Source organism: Pongo pygmaeus, chromosome 21 (genome assembly GCF_028885625.2).
Source record: "Pongo pygmaeus isolate AG05252 chromosome 21, NHGRI_mPonPyg2-v2.0_pri, whole genome shotgun sequence".
Classification (NCBI taxonomy): domain Eukaryota; kingdom Metazoa; phylum Chordata; class Mammalia; order Primates; family Hominidae; genus Pongo; species Pongo pygmaeus.
In genome coordinates, this window is record NC_072394.2 from 54787663 (window position 1) to 54807988 (window position 20326).

General features: G+C 43.6%; 1 protein-coding gene across 8 annotated transcripts in view; it reads right to left on the minus strand.

Annotated features, from left to right (window-relative positions):
• The window catches only part of ZFP64 (ZFP64 zinc finger protein), a 114373-nt gene that overhangs the window by 76499 nt on the left and 17548 nt on the right, over window positions 1-20326 (minus strand). For 4 of the 8 annotated variants that reach the window (XM_063659481.1, XM_054467855.2, XM_054467852.2 and 1 more), the window contains exons 3-5: window positions 10258-10419; window positions 9078-9140; window positions 4544-4795 (exon numbers count right to left, since the gene is read on the minus strand). In XM_063659481.1, coding sequence (XP_063515551.1) covers window positions 4544-4795; window positions 9078-9140; window positions 10258-10419 — 477 coding nt within the window. Of the gene's footprint in view, window positions 1-4543; window positions 4796-9077; window positions 9141-10257; window positions 10420-20024; window positions 20144-20326 lie in introns of all 8 variants that reach the window. The other 4 variants (XM_063659483.1, XM_063659482.1, XM_054467856.2 and 1 more) reach the window with 2 other exon arrangements.

Here is a 20326-nt window from a genome sequence, read left to right on the forward strand (position 1 = left end):
TTAACAACGTTTTTTGGCATGAAAGCAAAGGTTTTAAATTCCTTTGTCTTTTTTTTTTTTTTAATTTAACCATAAACATTTCTTTAATGAAGTATACTGGTCAAATAGTCCCACTGGACACTAAGGTCTTCAAAGCTAATGACTATATTCATTCTTGCCTACTACCTGATTCCCACTGTGTCTGGCACATAGCGAGGTTTAAAGAATGTTGGATGAATAAGCGACATATATTTAAGCTGACAGATCTTCCTTGAGTTTGGGTTGCTACTAAAACAAGTGTTGATGCAGTCTATCCAATCGCCGAAAGGGTAAAAACAAAATCCTATTAATTTACAGTTTTACCAGTGCCACAGATTTACAAAAGGGAAAATGAACATTCCACGAAGACCATGCATAAATGGCACACATTGAAATTTTTGAAAAACACACCTTTTCTAGACCAATTTTAAAGATGCTGCTATAAATAGTAACTTCATCCTTATCAATCAAAATGAACCATTTTCATAAATGAATTTTTCAGCTTCTCTAACTTAGGCTGGGGGAAATTTCTGAAGCAATCAGTTGGGCATCGATTATGCCAATGTCTGAACTTGCTGTAGATTACAAAAATGTTCCCAAATCTCCCCACCTCCCACCCCTCCTTGTGGCGCACAGCCTCTGCCATGTATATAGTTAGGCATGTTCTCCCATGATCCACGACAAAAGCCTCAAACATGTCGTTGGATTTCACCAATGGTATGTTTAGTAACTTGAAACAAGGAATGGCTTGAAATGGGCTTGTGCACTGGGGCTTGCTTGCTTGCTTACACCTCGGTCATGACCATGAGGTCAATCCTGGCCTAACCTGCTGGTCTCAGAAGGCCAAGAGACATGTGGGGCAGAGCTGATTTCCTCAGCCAAGGCCAGTGGACAGCCAGCCCATAACCAGCAGATCCTCAGACTAATAAGAGAGCCCAGCCAAGGTCAGCTGGTTTGCCCAGCTGATCCCCACATGGGAACAGAAAAAGCATATTGCACTGCATCACTGCAGTGCACGCTGCATCACTGTGACAACAGACAATGGATACAGATATTGGTATCTAGAAAAAGGGTGATGCCGTAACAGAGAACCAAAATACAGAGCACTGGTTTTGAGATTGGGTTGCATGTGGAGGCTGGAAAAATGGCAATGCACACTACTTAATGGCAAACATTTGGTAAGACTGTCACGTCACTCGTGGTAGCTTAGAAGACAGAAAATGTATGTCATGAGTTTTGGACTTGAATAAAGAGATAAATTCTAGGCAGAACAGTGAAAGTGTTTTATAAGCTGCATATGATAAAAGACTATAAGAAAGAGACAAACTCACAAAAAGAACTGGACATTTTGTAAGCAGAATTTAGAGGGAATATAGAAAGTCAAAGATTTACTGGATATAGTTTCTCATCTCCAGCCAGCTTCTCCAGCCAGCTTTCCCAAGTAAGACAAAAGCCTGGGACAAAGACCATATCTAAGAAACTAGTCTCAGAGTGAAGACCAAATGTGAAATAAGGGGTCTGAATGTAAGACTCTTTATTAAAATCTCCAAAAGAGAATTAAGAATGGTGAGAATTAAGTTGGTGCCAAGTATGTTCTCTCAGCTGGACAAAGGACTCCTAAAACCCACAGAAGGTTAAATGCCAAAGGTGCCTATAATTGAGTTTAGAAAAAGAGGAAAGATTCCAAAAGAATTGTGAGTATGGCTTTTGGCATATGGATACATAGGAAACTCACAGTTTTTAAAGACAGCTCTACTAGCAAAACTGTCACCAGCCTTACTAAAACAAAAGGTAAAAGACCTCCAGCTTTTGGTAGACAGGAAGCAAGCTGAGAAAGTTTCTCAAAGGTACATTTTGCAATCTTTTTCAGAAGTAGCTTAGGAAAGTGATGGAAAGCATGTTCCAATGGGCAGCGTTAAGAACCAAAGAGCTGAGCCAAGGCCTAATCAAGAAACATTCCCTATCCCCTGAGTAGGGGGAACCTGTGCCCAGAAGAATTTCAGAAACGCTATGGACCAGGGACTGAAAAATGCCTCCCATTCTTCTATACTACTTTCTTTCTTTCTTTTTTTAAATTATACTTTAAGTTCTGGGATACATATGCAGAACGTGCAGGTCTGTTACACAGGTACACACGTGCCATGGTGGTTTGCTGTACCCATCAACCCGTCACCTACATTAGGTATTTCTCCTAATGCTATCCCTCCCCTAGCCTCCCACCACTTGACAGGCCCCGGTGTGTGATGTTCCCCTCCCTGTGTCCATGTGTTCTCATTGTTCAACTCCCACTTATGAGTGAGAACATGTAGTGTTTGGTTTTCTGTTCCTGTGTTAGTTTGCTAAGAATGATGGTTTCCAGCTTCATCCATGTCCCTGCAAAGGACATGAACTCAACCTTTTTTATGGCTGCGTAGTATTCCATGGCGTATATGTGCCACATTTTCTTAATCCAGTCTATCATTGATGGGCATTTGGGTTGGTTCCAAGTCTTTGCTATTGTGAATACTGCTGCAATAAACATACGTGTGCATGTGTCTTACACTACTTTCAAATGGTAGAATTACGGTAATTATTTTGGCTTTTTGTTTTACCACTGTATATTGGGTGTATCATGACAGACAACTTGTCTTTTATTTCAACCGTCTCTAGATGAAGAGAAACCATATCCAGACCCAAGGGAGATCATGCAATTGTGGTCTTTAAGGCTGATCCTATGATTGGATGAGACTTGTCAATGCATTTTGCCTGTCAGAGAGATGTGAATGATGGTGGGGATAAAGGTGGACTGTGGTTGTTTGCAAAAATGGTCCCAATTCAGCCCGGCGTGGTGGCTCACACCTGTAATCCTAGCACTTTGGGAGGCTGAGGCAGGCAGATTGCCTGAGCTCAGGAGTTCGAGACCAGCCTGGGCAACATGGTGAAACCCCATCTCTACTAAAATACAAAAAATTAGCCAGGCATGGCAATGTGCACCTATAATCCCATCTACTCAGGAGGCTGAGACAGGAGAATCACTTGAACCCAGGAGGCGGAGGTTGCAGTGAGCTGAGATCGTGTCACTGCACTCCAGCCTGGGCAACAGAGTGAGACTCCAACTCAAAAAAAAAAAAAAAAAAAAGTCCCAATTCTTCACCTTCCCTGCATCCCTGACCTTTGCCATGTAACACTGTGATGACCTCTCACTGTAGGCGAGCTCAGTCCCACCCTTGACACCAGGATGAAACATGTGACTTGCTTTAGCCAATGTGATGCTTGACAACTTATAGAAGCAAAGACTTGAAATGGGCTTACACTGGGGCTTGCTTGCTTGCACCTCTGCCATCCTCATGAGAAGGACAAGCCTGGGTTAGTCCATGGTCCCAGGAGGAAGATGAGAGATGCACAGAACAGAACCAGATTGCCTCAGCCAAGGCCAGTGGACAGCCAGCCAGCCCATGGTCAGCAGATCCCCAGGCAAATCTGAGAGGCACCCAACCTTCCCCACACATGTGGTTAAGCCAAGCCAAGATCAACAGAGTTGTCCAGTCAACTTTCTGCTGACCTAAAGTATGTTAGCAACAAATGTTTATTATACAACACTGAGATTTCATGGTTGTTACTGCAGCATTACTGAATCATTATCTAACTGATACACCAAAAGAAAAAAGTATGTAATTTGTTGTTACCTACTCTGCTAATTTTGCTCTATGTTTTTTGGTCAAGCTGTTCCATGCTGAACTAGAGTATGCTTCAAAAATGATTGGAATGCCTAACCATAATGCAGAATTTATCAAAGATACATGGCTTATATGTGTATTTCATTTCGTGCACCTCCTCAATTACATACTTTACGAGTGAATAAATTACAAAGTTATATAAAGAGATATACATATGTATAAAGTTATAAACTTCATGATTTTCTCCTACTTGACTGAGAAAGGCTCTTCAAGGCAGCTGAAAAGCAAAACTGCAAATGGGCCAGGCACGGTGGCTCACGCCTGTAATCCCAGCACTTTGGGAGGCTGAGGTGGGCAACACTTGAGGTCAGGAGTTCAAGACCAGCCTAACAAACGTGGCAAAACCCCACCTCTACTAAAAATAGAAAAAGTTAGCTAGGTGTGGTACAAAATGCCTGTAATCCCAGCACTTTGGGAGGCTGAGGTGGGCAGACCACTTGAGGTCAACAGTTCAAGACCAGCCTGACCAATATGGCAAAACCCCATCTCTACTAAAAATACAAAAAAATTAGCTGGGCGTGGTGCAAAATGCCTGTAATCCCAGCTTCTTGGGAGGCTGAGGCACAAGAATTGCTTGAGCCTGGGAGGTGGAGGTTGCAGTGAGCTGAGATAGCGCCACTCCACTCCAGCCAGGGCAACAGAGCGAGACAAAACAACAACAACAACAACAAAAAAACAAAACTGCAAACAACGGGATGAGCAAAGGTTCCAACTCGATTTCTTACATTGTAGCTGAATGCTTTAAGGTGCTTATGATTTATGCCATAGAAAGTGAGGAGCGTAGAGAGCAAATAGTAGGCAGGACTCACCCGTGTGGGATCGCAGGTGGACAGTGAGCTGGCTGGAGTTGCGGCTGGCATAGGGGCAGATCTGGCATTTGAAGGGCCGCTCGTCCGAGTGGATCCTCAGGTGCTTGTTGAGGCTGCTGCTGTCGGCAGCAGCGTAGTCACACGTCTTACACTTGTAGGGCTTCACGCCCGTGTGGCACCGCATGTGAGTTTTCAGCTTGTCTTTCCGGCTAAAGCATTTGCCACAGACTTCACACTTATGGGGTTTGTCTCCTTCAAACACATACACACACAGATGGCAGCAGGAAACAAGATTAAAAAAGGAAAAGGCTTATTTCCCACTGCCTTACGAAAAAAGTCATATACAACCACCAAAGAATAATCCGAAAACCCTAAAACACTGGGTGGATGATTGGCAAAGAGCTAACATCTTGGGAGAGGGGAAGTTTCTTCCATGTTCCTTATTGATATTACTTGAAGTTTTTAAATGATCAATATGAATTTCTTATAAATTTTTTATAAATTAAAAATAGAACGCAATTAAAATTTTAAAGTATAGGTACGTAAAATAATAACAGTTTTGTTAATTTTCTCTTGTATTCACTCTCTCCTTTTTCCTTTTCTCAACAGAGATGCACCCTAAAATTTAGAATACCTAAGTTTCAGCAGAGTTCATGGCTGACCAGGGAAAGATTATACTTCTCAGCCTCACCTGCAGCTAGGTGTGATCTGTGACTAAGTTCTTATCAAAGCGATGGCAGAGAAAGTAAAGTGTGTCTCTTTCACAAGAGGAAACGGCTTGCCTTTTACATTTTCTCTTTTACTGCTCCTAGCCAAGGCATGGGGGTAAGGCAGCAGGTGAGGGCAGGTGAGTGAGTGGGTGAGCACAGGTGAGTGAGCAGGTGAGAGTGGCATACCTGCAGATGGTGGAGTAATGTAATAGAATGAGGTGGGAGGAACTTAAGCGCCTGGATGGTCCGTAGGACAGAGCTGCCCACCTGTCCTAGCCTGCCTGCTCACCTCTGGACGGTTACATGGGACAGATACAAACCCCTATCTTGTTTGTGCTGGTGTTTCAGTTTCATTCTTACAGCAGCTTAATCTGAACCTCACTAATGCATATGTCAACTTGACATCTGTGAACTACTGCTGACTTTTTGATGTATATTTTTGCAATCTGTGTGTGTGTATGTTTTTGGTACATAAAAACTCCTGGCTAACATCAATTTAAATACTTACTTTTTGAATGGCACTGTGCCTTTGAATTATTTTCTTTAATCCTTGCAACAGCTGGAATTAGAACCCAGGACCATCTTGTGATTGTTTTTTTTTTTTTTTTGCCAAATACTGCACTGCCTCCCTATTGACTACTTTCTTGCACTTACAGTAATTTCGATCACCTGTTTCATATCATTACATACCCACAATGCGGTTGTTAAGGCTGAAGTATTTCACTGTATGGATGTGCATAAATTACTGAACCTGTTCCTTACTTGGCCATGAGAAAGAGTAAGTCGATATGACATACTGATGTGAAATGATGTGCAATAGTAAATGAAAAAAAGCAAGTTGCACTGATAGCGTGTATCATATTAACTTAGTAAGACATGGAAAAATTAAATATGTGTGTTTTTAGACCTGGTCTAGGCATGCAAATATTTCAGAATGAGACATAGAGGTCTATTAGGACAGCTGACTTTTGGTCATGGAAGGAGGTGGCTGTGAGTCAGGATTTTCTTTTTTTTACTTTATATATCAAATATGTATTCTGACCAAATCGTAACTAGCCAAGTGCTAAAATAGCCGAAGCTGATCACTGTCATCATAAATAAATATTTGGGATTTAAGAATACATGTAAAAGTTTATTAAAGATCAGCATTTTGACTGGGCACAGTGGCTGTCGCCTGTAATCCTGGCACTTTGGGAGGCCGAGGCAGGCAGATCACTTGAGGTCAGGAGTTCGAGACCAGCCTGGCCAACATGGTGAAACCCTGTCTGAACTAAAAATACAAAAATTAGCTGGGCATCGTGGCGGGCACCTGTAATCCCTGCTACTTGGGAGGCTGAGGCAGGAGAATCACTTGAACTCGGAAGGTGGAGGTTGCAGTGTGCTGAGATTGTGCCACTGCACTACAGCCTGGGTGACAGAGTGAGACTCCATCTCAAAAGGAAAAAAAAAAAAATTAGCATTTTCATTATTAAACATTTTAGTAGGCTGGGCGCGGTAGCTCACGTCTGTAATCCCAGCACTTTGGGAGGCCAAGGCGGGCGGATCACGAGGTCAGGAGATCAAGACCATCCTGGCTAACACAGCTAAACCCCGTCTCTACCGAAAATACAAAAAAACTAGCCGGGCGTGGTGGCAGGCGCCTGTAGTCCCAGCTGCTCGGGAGGCTGAGGCAGGAGAATGGTATGAACCTGGGAGGCAGAGCTTGCAGTGAACCAAGATCGCGCCACTGCACTCCAGCCTGGGTGACAGAGCGAGACTCCGTCTCAAAAAAACAAAACAAAAACAAAAACATAAACAAACAAAAATTGTAGTCATCAAATTTAAAAATCCAGGAACAATAATTTACCAGCATTGTCAGTGGCTCAGCAGTTCCTGTGGTCACTACACTGTGTATTTCCAACACTGGGCAAATGCTGGATGTTGGCAGGGCTCAGTGGTTTTTGGCCAACTCTGCTGGTAAAGAGCCCTGTTGCTGTTGTTCCCCCAAACCCCAACTCCAGGGGTAATTAAACATACCCCCACTCTCTGAAGGCAACTAAGGTGAAGATACATTTAAACTGGAAAATGTAGACAGAGACCGCAGAAACTATCCTACAAACACAAGGTGGGCTAACTGTGTAGAAGATATTTTCTGCGGATTTGCAGAAATAGACAAAGTTGTGGCCCTCACTTGTACTTTTACAATGCTTTCCCTATCATCACTAATAATTATAGTACTCAGCCGGATGTGGTAGCCCATGCTTGTAATCCCAGCACTTTGGGAGGCCAAGGTGGGTGGATCACCTGAGGTCGGGAGTTCGAGACCAGCCTGAACAACATGGAGAAACCTCGTCTCTACTAAAAATACAAAAATTAGCTGGGTGTGTTGGTGCATGCCTGTAATCCCAGCTACGCAGGAGGCTGAGGCAGGAGAATCGCTTGAATCTGGGAGGCGGAGGTTGCGGTGAGCCAAGATCGCACCATTGCACTCCAGCCTGGGCAACAAGGGCGAAACTCCATCTCAAAAACACCAAAACCAAAACAAAACAAAAATTATAGGACTTTATTCTTTCAATAATAAATATGCTATGGCTTGATGGATGAAACTTCAACATATGAAACCCACATGGAGAGGTTCATTGCTCATTACACTAGAATGCTTGCCAATCAATACTTGAAACTTAATATTTGGATAATTAGAACAAATCCAGATGGCATGACACTGTGAGGCTGATTAGATATCATGGTGACCCCAGTGCAATAAGGCACTTATTGGTCATGGCCAAGGAATCTAAGAAATAACTGTTGGTTACTCATCTTCTAAAGGCTGAGGCTAAATAGCAGGCTTTGGGCAATTAGTGAAGCCAAAGCTAAAACTCGCTGCATCTTATACACATTTATACTTTTAAAATTTAAATCTGTATCATTTGAATACGAGCGTCTAACACTTTGTTAAAAAAGAGTCTAAAGGCAATTCCTTTTCCATGCAGAAAATCTGGGAAACATAAAAATAATATATTAAAGAAAAATGAAATCACCAGAAATAATCACTTTTTTCTTTTCCCATGCATTGATCTTTTTCTCTTCTTTTAAAACAAGTATTTATTAAATTCTCCTTTCTAAATTACAAAAATAACACACACTCAGTGTATTCACTGATATAACGTAGAGATACATAAAATGAAAGTTTTGGCCAGGTGCAGTGGCTCACACCTGTAATCCTAGCACTTTGGGAGGCCGAGGTGGGTGGATTGCTTGAGTCCAGGCATTCGGGACCAGCCTGGGCAACATGGTGAGACCCCCCTCTCTACAAAAAATACAAAACATTAGCCAGGTGTGGTGGCGCCTGCCAGTAGTCCCAGCTATTCCGGAGGCTGTCGAGTGCCACCGCACTCCAGCCAGGGCGACAGAGTGAGACTTTGTCTCAAAAAATAAGAGAAAAAGACAAAAAAGAAACAGTTTCTTTTATCTCCCCTTATTCCTCTTTTTACTAATCATTACACACACACACATGCACTTGTAGGATCATCTCCTCAAAATGAGAATATGTGCATTCAAATTTTAATTAATTTTGGCAGAAGCATTTTCAAAATGGCTGTAGCAGTTCACATTCCCACTTAGCTAAGTTTACTCACATCCTCTCCAGAGCTGGATTTTATTATGTTAAAGATTTTTCTGCCAAAATCATGTGTACAAATGGCACCTTATTTTTTAAAATCTGGACTTGTATTCCTGTAACAGCCAGTGACGTTTGGAGTGGTATCATTGGTCTGACCTAAGTGGATCCCCAGCTCTTAGCACAGAGCAGGTGTTGAGGGCATATGCGCTAAAGAAATGCTACTTACCCGTGTGAATTTTTAAATGCCGCTCCATGTCCTTCATGCCATAAGCAGTCTTGAATTGGCAACCTAAAAAAAAAAAAAAAAAAAAAAAGGAAAGATTAATTACAAAGGGAAACTTAGTAACTTTTAGCATGGAGAAAACTGGCAGAAACATCCTTAACCAAGTGACAAGAGTTAACACCACAGTAATGGGAAAAAGAGATCTCATGTGCCCTCATATATGATGACCGGGAAAAACACACCGTCATTTTGTGGTTCCTGCCAAAGCTGTGTAACCTGAATCTAATCATAAGGAAACATCAAATAAACCCAAACTGAGGCCCTTTTGACAAAAATCACTGGCCTATACTTTTCAAAAATGTCAAGCTTATGAAAGATAATTGCTTAACTGTTCTTGATTAGAGGAAATGAAAGACATAAAATCTAAATGCAATTAGTGATCACTGGTTGGAGCCTAGATCAGAGGGGAAAAATGTCATTCTTTTGATATTGGTAGAAAGGACATCGGTGGGACACTTGATGATGAAATCTGACTAAGGTCAGTAGGTTAGATAATAGTTCCTATAAATGTTAATTTTCTGATCTTGATGATTGTCCTGTGGTTATTTTAACAAAATTCCGGTTTTTAGGAAATACACACTGAAGTATTTAGGAATAAAGGGGAATCGCATTGTCAGCAACTTTCAAATGGTTTGGGGAAAACTATACTTGTATATATATTTGTATATATACAAAGAATGACAAAGCAAATATAATAAAATGGTAACATTTGGGGAATGTAGATGAAGGGCATACAGGGATTTTTTTGGCACAATTTTTGCAACTTTTCTGTACGTCTGAAATTATTTCCGAATAAATTAAAACCAAAGTAAGGAAAGAAAATTCTTACTGGATATCTTCCTGAGCTATAGCATAGGAAAAAAATTTATAGCAACCTGAAATTTTCACGAGTTCCACTTCAAAGGCCTATGGCTAGAAAAGTCTTAGAACCCACATGGAGAATGACCACAGACAGTGGGAGATAGGTTGTATGTGCTGAGGTAAATGCCAGGGGGCTCTGATTTTTATGCCAGGTAGTTTGGAGCACATCCATGAGCAGTTGTCAGAAACTCATGAGGAGGAGCCCTGGAGCCTGGTTAAATATCACACCCTCTACACAAGTAGGACATAATGCTGCCTTTACCTGGATAGCAACAGTTAAGCCTTTTCTGAGCAGGTGGCGTTGTGGGCTTTTTGGTGCGTGACTTGGCAGGGAGAGAGATGACAGTGGCTGTCTGGTTTTCATTACTTTCCGTGGGCAGATAAGTTTGATAGCCATGTTCAAAAACAAATTCTGGAGCTGAAACTAAAAGATATGGTGATTATTACTTTTCTTAATATAAATGCCCTCTAGCTATGGTGTCTGCCTACCTTCCTTTGTAGAGAGAATGCATGTACTAGTTTGCTTTCCCAGCCTCCCTTGCAGCTTCAGAGTGATCACGTGACCCAGTTCTAGCTAATGAGACACCAGAGAGCATCTGCTGGGAGACTTCTGCAAAAGACTTTCCTCCCTGATTTAAAATAGCATTGGGGGGGCAGGGTGGGCAGGGCAGATGGTAAAAGAAGCAGTTGAGAAAAGCTCATCTTGCTGCCCTGGCTGCCCTACTTCCTGTCTTTGTACATGCTGAAGTGATGATGTGATGCCTGGATCTGCGGCAGCCATGCTGTAACCATAAGGGTAAATATGAAAATCAGATGCTGAGTCAGAGCTCTGAAGCCACCCAAATCTATACTTTTTTCTTTTTTTTTTTTTCTGAGATAGGGTTTCATTCTGTCACCCAGGATGGAGTGCAGTGGCACGATCACAGCTCACTGCAGCCTCGACCTTCCAGGCTCGAGCAATCCTCCCACCTTAGCCTCACAAGCAGCCGGGACTATAGGCATGCACCACCATGCCCGGCTAATTTTTGTATTTTTTGTAAAGACTGGGGTCTCGCCATGCTGCGTGGGCTGGTCTCAAACTCCTGAGCTCAAGTGATCTACCTGTCTCTGCCTCCCACAGTGTTAACTATCATGCCTGCCCTAGACTTCTTAAATAAACAAGAAACGTCCCTATAATTTATGTCCCTATAATTTATGCCAGGTAAGATTTCTGTTAACTGCAGCCAAATGCATTAGGTGCTTTCATAAGCTATACGACAAAATCCTAATAAAACACCAAAAAGGAACGATTGAAGGGATTTGGGGCAAAACTAGTCTAATTAACATTCTTCTCAGCATAAGTATTTTCCCCCCTCAAAAAATTCCTTGTACTCTTACTGAGGTTCTGAAGCAAAAAGAAAAAAAAAATAGCAAAACACACACTAAATATAAAATATAATTGTAGGCCGGGCGCCATGGCTCACAGCTGTAATCCTAGCACTTTGGGAGGCTGAGGCAGGTGGATCACCTCAGGTCAGGAGCTCGAGACTAGCCTGGCCAACATGGTGAAACCCCATCTCTACTAAAAATACAAAAATTAGCTGGGCATGGTGGCGGGCACCTGAAATCTCAGCTACTTTGGAGGCTGAGGCAAGAGAATTGCTTGAACCTGGGAGGCGGGGGTTGCAGTGAGCCGAGATCGTGCTGTTACACTCCAGCCTGGGTGACAAGAGCGAAACTCTGTCTCAAAAAAAAAAAAAAATAAATAAATAAAAATAAGTAAATAATAAATAAAATTGTAAAAGATAAGATAGGCAGTCTCAAATTTTTTTGTTGTAAAAAATTAAGTGACTACTTTGTTAACTACATTTATAGTCTGGGACTTAGGCATGTTTCCTTCCTCCCTTCCTCCCTTCCTCCCTTCCTCCCTCCCTTCCTTCCTTCCTCCCTTCTTCTCTCCCTCCCTTCCTCCCTCCCTCCCTCTTCCCTTCCCCTCCCTCCTTCTCCTCTTCCCCTTCCCTCCCTCCCTTCTTTCCTTCCTCTCCTCCTCTTTCTTTTTCTGGTTCTTTCTTAGAATGTAATTTGTTATACGAAGATTTGGTTTCAAATGAGAAGTAAATATGACCAATGGAGGCTTGTTCATTGGATGAACCTGTCAGGCTAAGAAGCCCTAATGATGATTTTGAGAGCCGCTGTAATATTCTGTTTCCCAAACTTCAGTCACTCAGACACCACCTTTGACATTTTTGACATTTTATTTACAGATTATTTAAGTCAACACAGGCCTAACATCACAGTTTATTTTAGCTTTGTCCAAAGCACTAATATCCATGCCACAGGCTCCAGGTGCTAGTTTGTTTTCTCTTAAAACAAACACTATATTTCTTTGAATCTAAGATGTTTTAGATTGTAAAATGCATCATAATTTCATGTATGATTAAAATGCTGCCAATTAAACACATTATGACAACCCTTTCTTTTTTTAGGTATTTTATTTTATATTTATCGAGTGGGCTTTTCCTGACTTCTTTGGACATTTGGCAGGAAACCTAAGTTCCTGATCTCCATCTCTTTGGCACCTTCAGTAGTGATCATATCACTCTGATACATGTCAAATGATACCTTGGTGCTGTCAGCATTTGGTATTTGAGTAAAGCCACAGTTTCCATTTTTCTCAATGGAAATATGTGTAGGGAAGTCAAGGGCTTTGGTTTAAAGTCAGCTGAAAGATTCAGACAAACTGATGTTTCCTGTTTTCATGCCAAGTATCTCTGATGCATGAATCAGCTGCACCTGTCTCTTGTTGAAATGTTTTCATTTACTCTGGGATCTGGCTATTTCTCCTGGTTTCTCTCGCTCTGCTTGGTTCTCAAAGCATGGTCCCCAGACAGCAGCATTGGAGCTGCCTGGGAACTTGTTACCAAGGCAAATTTTTTGGGCCCCATCTCAGACCTACTGAATCAGACACTCTGGGGGTGCACCCAACAATCTGTGCTCTAACAAGCCCTCCAGGTGATCCTGATACATGCTCAAGTTTAAGAACCACTAGCAGAGACCATCCTTTTCCATCTATCTTGGCAGTAGAACTTAACCCAGCTCTGTCTATATGAGGAATTCCACCTCTCTCGGTTGTTGCTTTGCAAGAACGTGCAACTGCAGTCACTCCTCCAACAATGAAGATTTGCTTCATTAATATCAAATTTACCCCTGTTACTGTTTTCAGGCATTTCAGGGTAAGCAATCACTTTTCATCTTCAACTTGCTTCATCATGCAATATCTTGGAAGACATTTTAAACAGCAATTAAACTCAATACATATAGTTCCAAAATTGCACACAATGCAGCTGAGGTAACAAAAATGTGACCCACTGAAATCAAGTTTGTTCACATGCACAGCAAGGTAATGTTTTTGGACTGCCTGCTGGTTGACAGAAATCTCACTGATTCTAAAATGCATCATTGTTTCAGATATGTTAAAATGTGTCTTCAGACTGATGTAAGTTCAGGTTTGATCATTCACTGTGGATGTGACCTCAGGCCAGTGATGTAACTTCATTGAACTTGTTTTCTCACTATAAATGGGGACAATCACCATGCCCACTTCATAAGGGTGTTGCAAAGTTTAACAAGATAATTCAGTAGCACAGGATGTGGCCATGGTTGAATCTCAATAAATGTCAACAGGGATATATTACAGTTCAATAGAACCAGACTCTGGCACTTGTGCATCAAACTCTTAACTGAAATGCTCATGAGCTAGGATGATCAACCATCCCTGTTTGTTGTGGACTGGGGTTTCTCAAGAACTTTTGGTGCTAAAACCAGGGTGCTGCGTCATGGTCATACTCCATGGCCTCCCAACCTTCTGCTCTACAACTTCCTGCACAAGTGACCCCCTGTGCTGGAAGGTGTTCACAGTAGGGTAAATATGGGTGGCCAGGCCCTCCCTACAAGTCAGCTCACGGGCTCCTCAGCACTCTCTTGAAAGGTAGGTGGTAGGCCCTTCACCCTCCTGCCACTTTCTGCTCTCCCCAGAGATTGGCTGGGCTCCATCTCTTAACTATCCTCTACCATAAGCCTGGGCAAGTCACAGCAGAGGGAAATGTGGGAGTATTTTGGGTATCAACCCCTTCTCAGATGTATAATTTGCAAATATTTTCTCATTCCATACGCTGTATTTTCATTTCTGCTGTTTCCTTTGATGCACACAAGTTTTAAAATTTAATGTAGTCCCAGCTGGGTGCAGTGGCTCACACCTGTAATACCAGCACTTTGGGAGCCCAAGGCAGGCAGATCACCCGAGGTCGGGAGTTTGAGACCAGCCTGACTAACATGGAGAAACTCCATATCGACTAAAAATACAAAATTAGCTGGGCATCGTGGCACATGCCTGTAATCCCAGTTATTTGGGAGGCTGAGGCAGGAGAATCGCTTGAACCTGGGAGGCAGAGGTTGCGGTGAGCCCAGATCATGCCATTGCACTCCAGCCTGGGCAACAAGAGCAAAATTCCGTCTCAAAAAAAAAATTAATATAGTCCCATTTGTCTGTTTTCACTTTTGTTGCCTGTGCTTTGGTATCTTGGAGAGGCAGCAGGAAGCATCATGAGTGGGCAGGTTAAACACAGCAAAGGGCCGGGTGTGGTGGCTCATGTCTGTAATCCCAGCACTTTGGGAGCCTAAGGCGAGCGGATCGTTTGAGGTCAGGAGTTTGAGACCAGCCTGGCCAACATGGTGAGACTCCGTCTCTACTAAAATCACAAAAATTAGCCAGGAGTGGTGGTGTGCACCTGTAGTCCCAGCTACTCAGGTGGCTGAGGCAGGAGAATCGCTTGGACCCAGGAGACAGAGGTTGCAGTGAGCTGAGATCATGCCACTACACTCCAGTCTGAGTGACAGAGGGAGACTCCATCTCAAGGAAAAAAAAAAAAAAAAACAACCCAACAGCAAAGGGATTCAGGCACCCAGGTGCAGGGATCATTTTGGGGGCAGGGCTAATCCCATGTAACCTGTGAGTCGTCCCAAAGTAGATGGCTATAGACCAGAAAGGGTTTGCTCCAGAGCTTAGGCTGTGTCTTACCTCCTTGGTCCTCAGTTTCTTTACCTGTAGAATGGGGACAATTTCCATTTCTATCTCCTAGGACTGCTGTGAGGATCAGAAACCAGGCATGTAAAGCTGCTGTTGCTGTTGACTTTATTCACTAATTTATTTAGCAAATATTTATTAGGTACTGTACTGACTGTGTGCCAGGAACTGTTCTAAGCACTAGAAACAGAGCTGTGACTCAAAGAGACAAAATTCCCTGCCCTCATGGAGCTGACATTCTAGTTAGGAGTGTTGCATGCAATAAGTATTTAAATATATAGTGTGCAAATCAAGTGGTGTAAATATTACGGAGAAAAATAAAGCAGGGAAGGGAACCAGAAAATGCTGGTGGGCATGCAATTTTAAGTAGGTCCAGGAAGGCCTCAGTGAGAAGGTAACATTTGAATATAAAACATGGAAGCATATAATTATTATATTAATAGTATTCTGTTGCAGGTGTCCAGAATTCAATAGCAACAAAGGGGCATTGGGTGCTGAAGACTCTCATCCAGATAGTCGGCTTGCTGGAGCCTCCTAGCTGGATTTATCAAGGGCATCCCTTCCCACACACGTGGCCTTTCTAGAATCTGCTGTGAACAGCAGGACCTGCAGAGACACCCCAGGGAAAGGCTTATGGTAATCACTGAGGGACTGCTGGTGACCAGAGGCCTCCCTCATTCCCTTTGGTTGTTTGCATGTGATTTGATGCCGGAGTAGCCACTCATCCCCAGGGGGTGTGTGTGCATATGTGTCTGTGTCTGTGTCTGTGTGTGTGTCTGTGTCTGTGTGTGTGTGTCTGTGTCTGTGTGTGTCTGTGTCTGTGTGTGTCTGTGTGTGTGTGCGTGTCTGTGTGTGTGTCTGTGTCTCTGTGTCTGTGTCTGTGTGTCTGTGTGTGTGTCTGTGTGTGTGTCTGCGTGTGTGTCTGTGTCTGTGTGTGTGCATCTGTGTCTGTGACTGTGTGTGTCTGTGTCTGTGTGTGTCTGTGTCTGTGTGTGTGTGTGTGTCTGTGTCTGTGTGTGTGTCTGTGTCTGTGTGTCTGTGTCTGTGTATGTGTCTGTGTCTGTGTGTGTGTGTCTGTGTCTGTGTGTGTGTGTCTGTGTCTGTGTCTGTGTGTGTGTCTGTGTCTCTGTGTCTGTGTCTGTGTGTGTGTGTGTGTCTGTGTCTGTGTCTGTGTGTGTGTCTGTGTCTGTGTGTCTGTGTCTGTGTATGTGTCTGTGTCTGTGTGTGTGTCTGTGTGTGTGTCTGTGTCTGTGTCTGCGTGTGTGTCTGTGTCTGTGTGTGTGCATCTGTGTCTGTGACTGTGTGTGTCTGTGTGTGTGTCTGTGTGTCTGCGTGTGTGTCTGTGTCTGTGTCTGTGTGTGTGCATCTGTGTCTGTGACTGTGTGTGTCTGTGTCTGTGTGTGTCTGTGTGTGTGTCTGTGTATGTGTCTGTGTCTGTGTGTGTGTCTGTGTGTGTGTCTGTGTCTGTGTCTGCGTGTGTGTCTGTGTCTGTGTCTGTGTGTGTGCATCTGTGTCTGTGACTGTGTGTGTCTGTGTCTGTGTGTGTGTCTGTGTCTGTGTCTGCGTGTGTGTCTGTGTCTGTGTCTGTGTGTGTGCATCTGTGTCTGTGACTGTGTGTGTCTGTGTCTGTGTGTGTCTGTGTGTGTGTCTGTGTCTGTGTGTGTGTCTGTGTCTCTGTGTCTGTGTCTGTGTCTGTGTCTGTGTCTGTGTGTGTGTCTGTGTCTGTGTCTGTGTATGTGTCTGTGTGTGTGTCTGTGTGTGTGTCTGTGTCTCTGTGTCTGTGTCTGTGTGTGTCTGTGTCTGTGTGTCTGTGTGTGTGTCTGTGTCTGTGTCTGTGTATGTGTCTGTGTATGTGTCTGTGTCTGTGTGTGTGTCTGTGTCTCTGTGTCTGTGTCTGTGTCTGCGTCTGTGTGTCTGCGTCTGTGTGTGTGTGTCTGTGCATCTGCGTGTGCGTCTGCGTCTGCGTATGTGTGAGCATGCATGGTCAGACTGACCTTGGACCAATTTGGGTGTTTTATTTTATTTCTTTTTGAGATGGAGTCTCGCTCTGTTGCCCAGGCTGGAGTGCAATGGCGCCATCTTGGCTCACTGCAACCTCTGCCTCCAGGGTTCAAGTGATTCTCCTGCTTCAGCCTCCCTAGTGGCTGGGATTATAGGCACACACCACCACACCTGGCTAATTTTTGTATTTTTAGTAGAGACAGAGTTTCACCATGTTGGCCAGGCTGGTCTCAAACTTCTGACCTAAGGTGATCCGCCCGCCTCGGCCTCCCCAATTTCTTTTTTTTTTTTTGAGATGGAGTCTCGCTCTGTCACCCAGGCTGGAGTGCAATGGCGTGATCTCGGCTCATTGCAACCTCCGCCTCCTGGGTTCAAGCGATTCTCCTGCCTCAACCTCCTGAGTAGCTGGGACTACAGGTGCCTGCCACAGTGCCCAGCTAGTTTTTGTATTTTTAGTAGAAATGGAATTTCACCATGTTGGCCAGGCTGGTCTCACACTCCTGACCTCAGGTGATCTGCCTGCCTCGGCCTCCCAAAGTGTTGGGATTACAGGCGTGAGCCACCATGCCCCACCAACTGGGTGTTTGTATGCAATTTGATGCCAGAGTAGCCACTCATCCCCAGGTGAGTGTATGTGTGTGTGTAGTGGACCTTGGACCAACTTGGGTGTGTGCATGTGATTTGATGCTGCAGTCACCACTCATTGCCAGGGTGTGTGTGTGTGTGTGTGTGTGTGTGTGTGTGTGTGTGTGTGTGTGTGTGTGTGTGTGTGTGTGTGTGTGTGTGTGTGTGTGTGTGTGTGTGTGTGTGTGTGTGTGTGTGTGTGTGTGTGTGTGTGTGTGTGTGTGTGTACAGTCAGATTGACCCTGGACCAACCTCTGTCTCCTCCCACTAGCTGTAGGGCCTTGACCAAGTCACTTCTCTGCTCTTCGGTTCTTTTGTCGGTAAAATGGGGATATTGCAGTGATCTCAGAGCTTAGATCTTGTTGTTCTAGTAAAGATTCAAGGGAAGGATAAGGCATACTGCAAGCTGGGCACATTGCAAGTTCTTGAGAGTTCTCAGTGGACATTATGGTAACTATGCATAATAGGTTATTATTTATCTGTATTCAGGTTTGGCATAATGAGTGGCATGGGCCTTGGGGAATCTCAGAGCAACCTAGAAGAAGGTGAAATGCCCCACATCTGCTGAGGCGGGATGACTCATAACCTTGTGGGGAAGTGCTTCTAGTAGAGGTGTGACTTGCCCACACTCCAAGAATATTCTCTAGTCCCTCTTTTCACCGAGAATGCAGCACGGGCCACCTCTTTATGTGGGTGTCTTATGTCTAACTTTTTGCAAGAGCTCAGGGCTTCAGCCCCTACCCTGGTGTGGCCATTAAAATCAAGCCTCCTGTTTAGTGAGATCAGACCCTGTCCCCGATACCCCAAGAAGCTCACAGCCTCACACACCTGCTGCGGCTTTCCGGTTTGTTTTCTGGCTCCAGGGGATTTCCCTTCTTTCCTGCGTGTTCAGGTGTGCATCTGAGAATTGCTTATTGTATTTAGTTCTGGTTTGTAGCAGGGGCATATTGAGTTATTTGATCATGATGTTGTTTAAAATGTATGGCTGTTACATGAATTTCACAGATAATCCAAATCTATTTATCTGAAGTTTGTCTCTGTGGAGTCTTAGGGCTCACATGAACCAACCATAGCTCCTTTTCTACCAAATTGCCTTTCAGACATCTCAAGACAGCTTTGATATCTCCCTATCTAATTTGCTTCCCCCTTCCCTTCTTCACCTTAAAAATTCCATTTAACAAATCCTTTTCTCTTTTTAAATGACAATGTTTATTTTTGCAAAATAAAAGTTAACACGAATTTTAGGATTTTCTTCTCTACACAGAAAAGTTCAGAGAAGAAAAAACTAGGCTAAGTGTGGTGGCTCATGCCTGCAATCCCAGCAATTTGGGAGGCTGAGGCAGGATGATCGCTTGAGACCAGGAGTTTGAGACCAGCCTGAGCAACACAGGGAGACGCTGTCTCCACAAAAACATACAAAAAATAGCTGGGTGTGATGCTGTGTGCCTGTAGTCCCAGCTAATTGTGGGGCTGAGGTGGAAGGATGGCTTAAACTCAGGAGTTCCAGGCTGCAGTGAGCTATGATTGCACCACTGCACTTCAGCCTGGGTGACAGAGCAAGACTGTCTCTAGAAAAACAAAACAAAAAGCTTCCCAATGCTGTCAAAACATTGCAATATACATCCTTGCTTTTTTTTTTCTTTTTTTTTGAGACGGAGTCTGGCTCTGTTGCCCAGGCTGAAGTGCAGTGGTGCAGTCTTGGCTTACAACAACCTCTGCTACCCAGGTTCAAGTGATTCTCCTGCCTCAGCCTCCTGAGTGGCTGGGACTAAAGGTGTGCACCACCATGCCCGGCTAATTTTTGTATTTTTAGCAGAGATGTGGGTTTCACCATGTTGGCCAGGCTCATCTTGAACTCCTGACCTCAAGTAATCTGCCTGCCTTGATCTCCCAAAGTGCTGGGATTACAGATATGAGCCACCGTGCCCAGCCTACATCCTTACTTTTTATACAAAGCTCCTATCGCTACTGTGATTAAATACTTATTTGAGAAATTATTTAATGACTATTCTCTCTTCTATTTGCTTGGAGGAGTTAAGTGAGGACAGACCCTTGTTTCTTTCCATTACTGTTCCCCCTGCACCCACCACAGAACCAGGTGAAGGAGAGGAGCTCAAAGAACATTTGTTTAATTAATGATCAGCTAAAGGACTAACCTCTTTTATATATAGAAAATATATTTCAGGGCCGGGCGCGGTGGCTCATGCCTGTAATCCCAACACTTTTGGAGGCCGAGGCAGGTGGATCACCCGAGGTCAGGAGTTAGAGACTAGCCTGGCCAACATGGCAAAACTTCGTCTCTACTAGAAATACAAAAATTAGCTGGGCGTGGTGGTGGGTACCTGTAATCCCAGCTACTCGGGAGGCTGAGGCAGAATTGCTTGAACCCGGGAGGCGGAGGTTGCAGTGGGCCAAGATCGCGTCATTATGCTCCAGCCTGGGCAACACAGTGAGGCTCCGTCTCAAAAAAAAAAAAAAAAAAAAAAAAGTATATTTTAAAAGTATAAAACTAGGATCAAGGCTTAAATCATTTAATATATATTTTTAATGAAACACTTTTGCCATGTTAAAACATCTTATCATGTTGTCATTCATCAAAAACACAACCTCTAATGGCCACATAATATTTCATCATTTTGGTTGC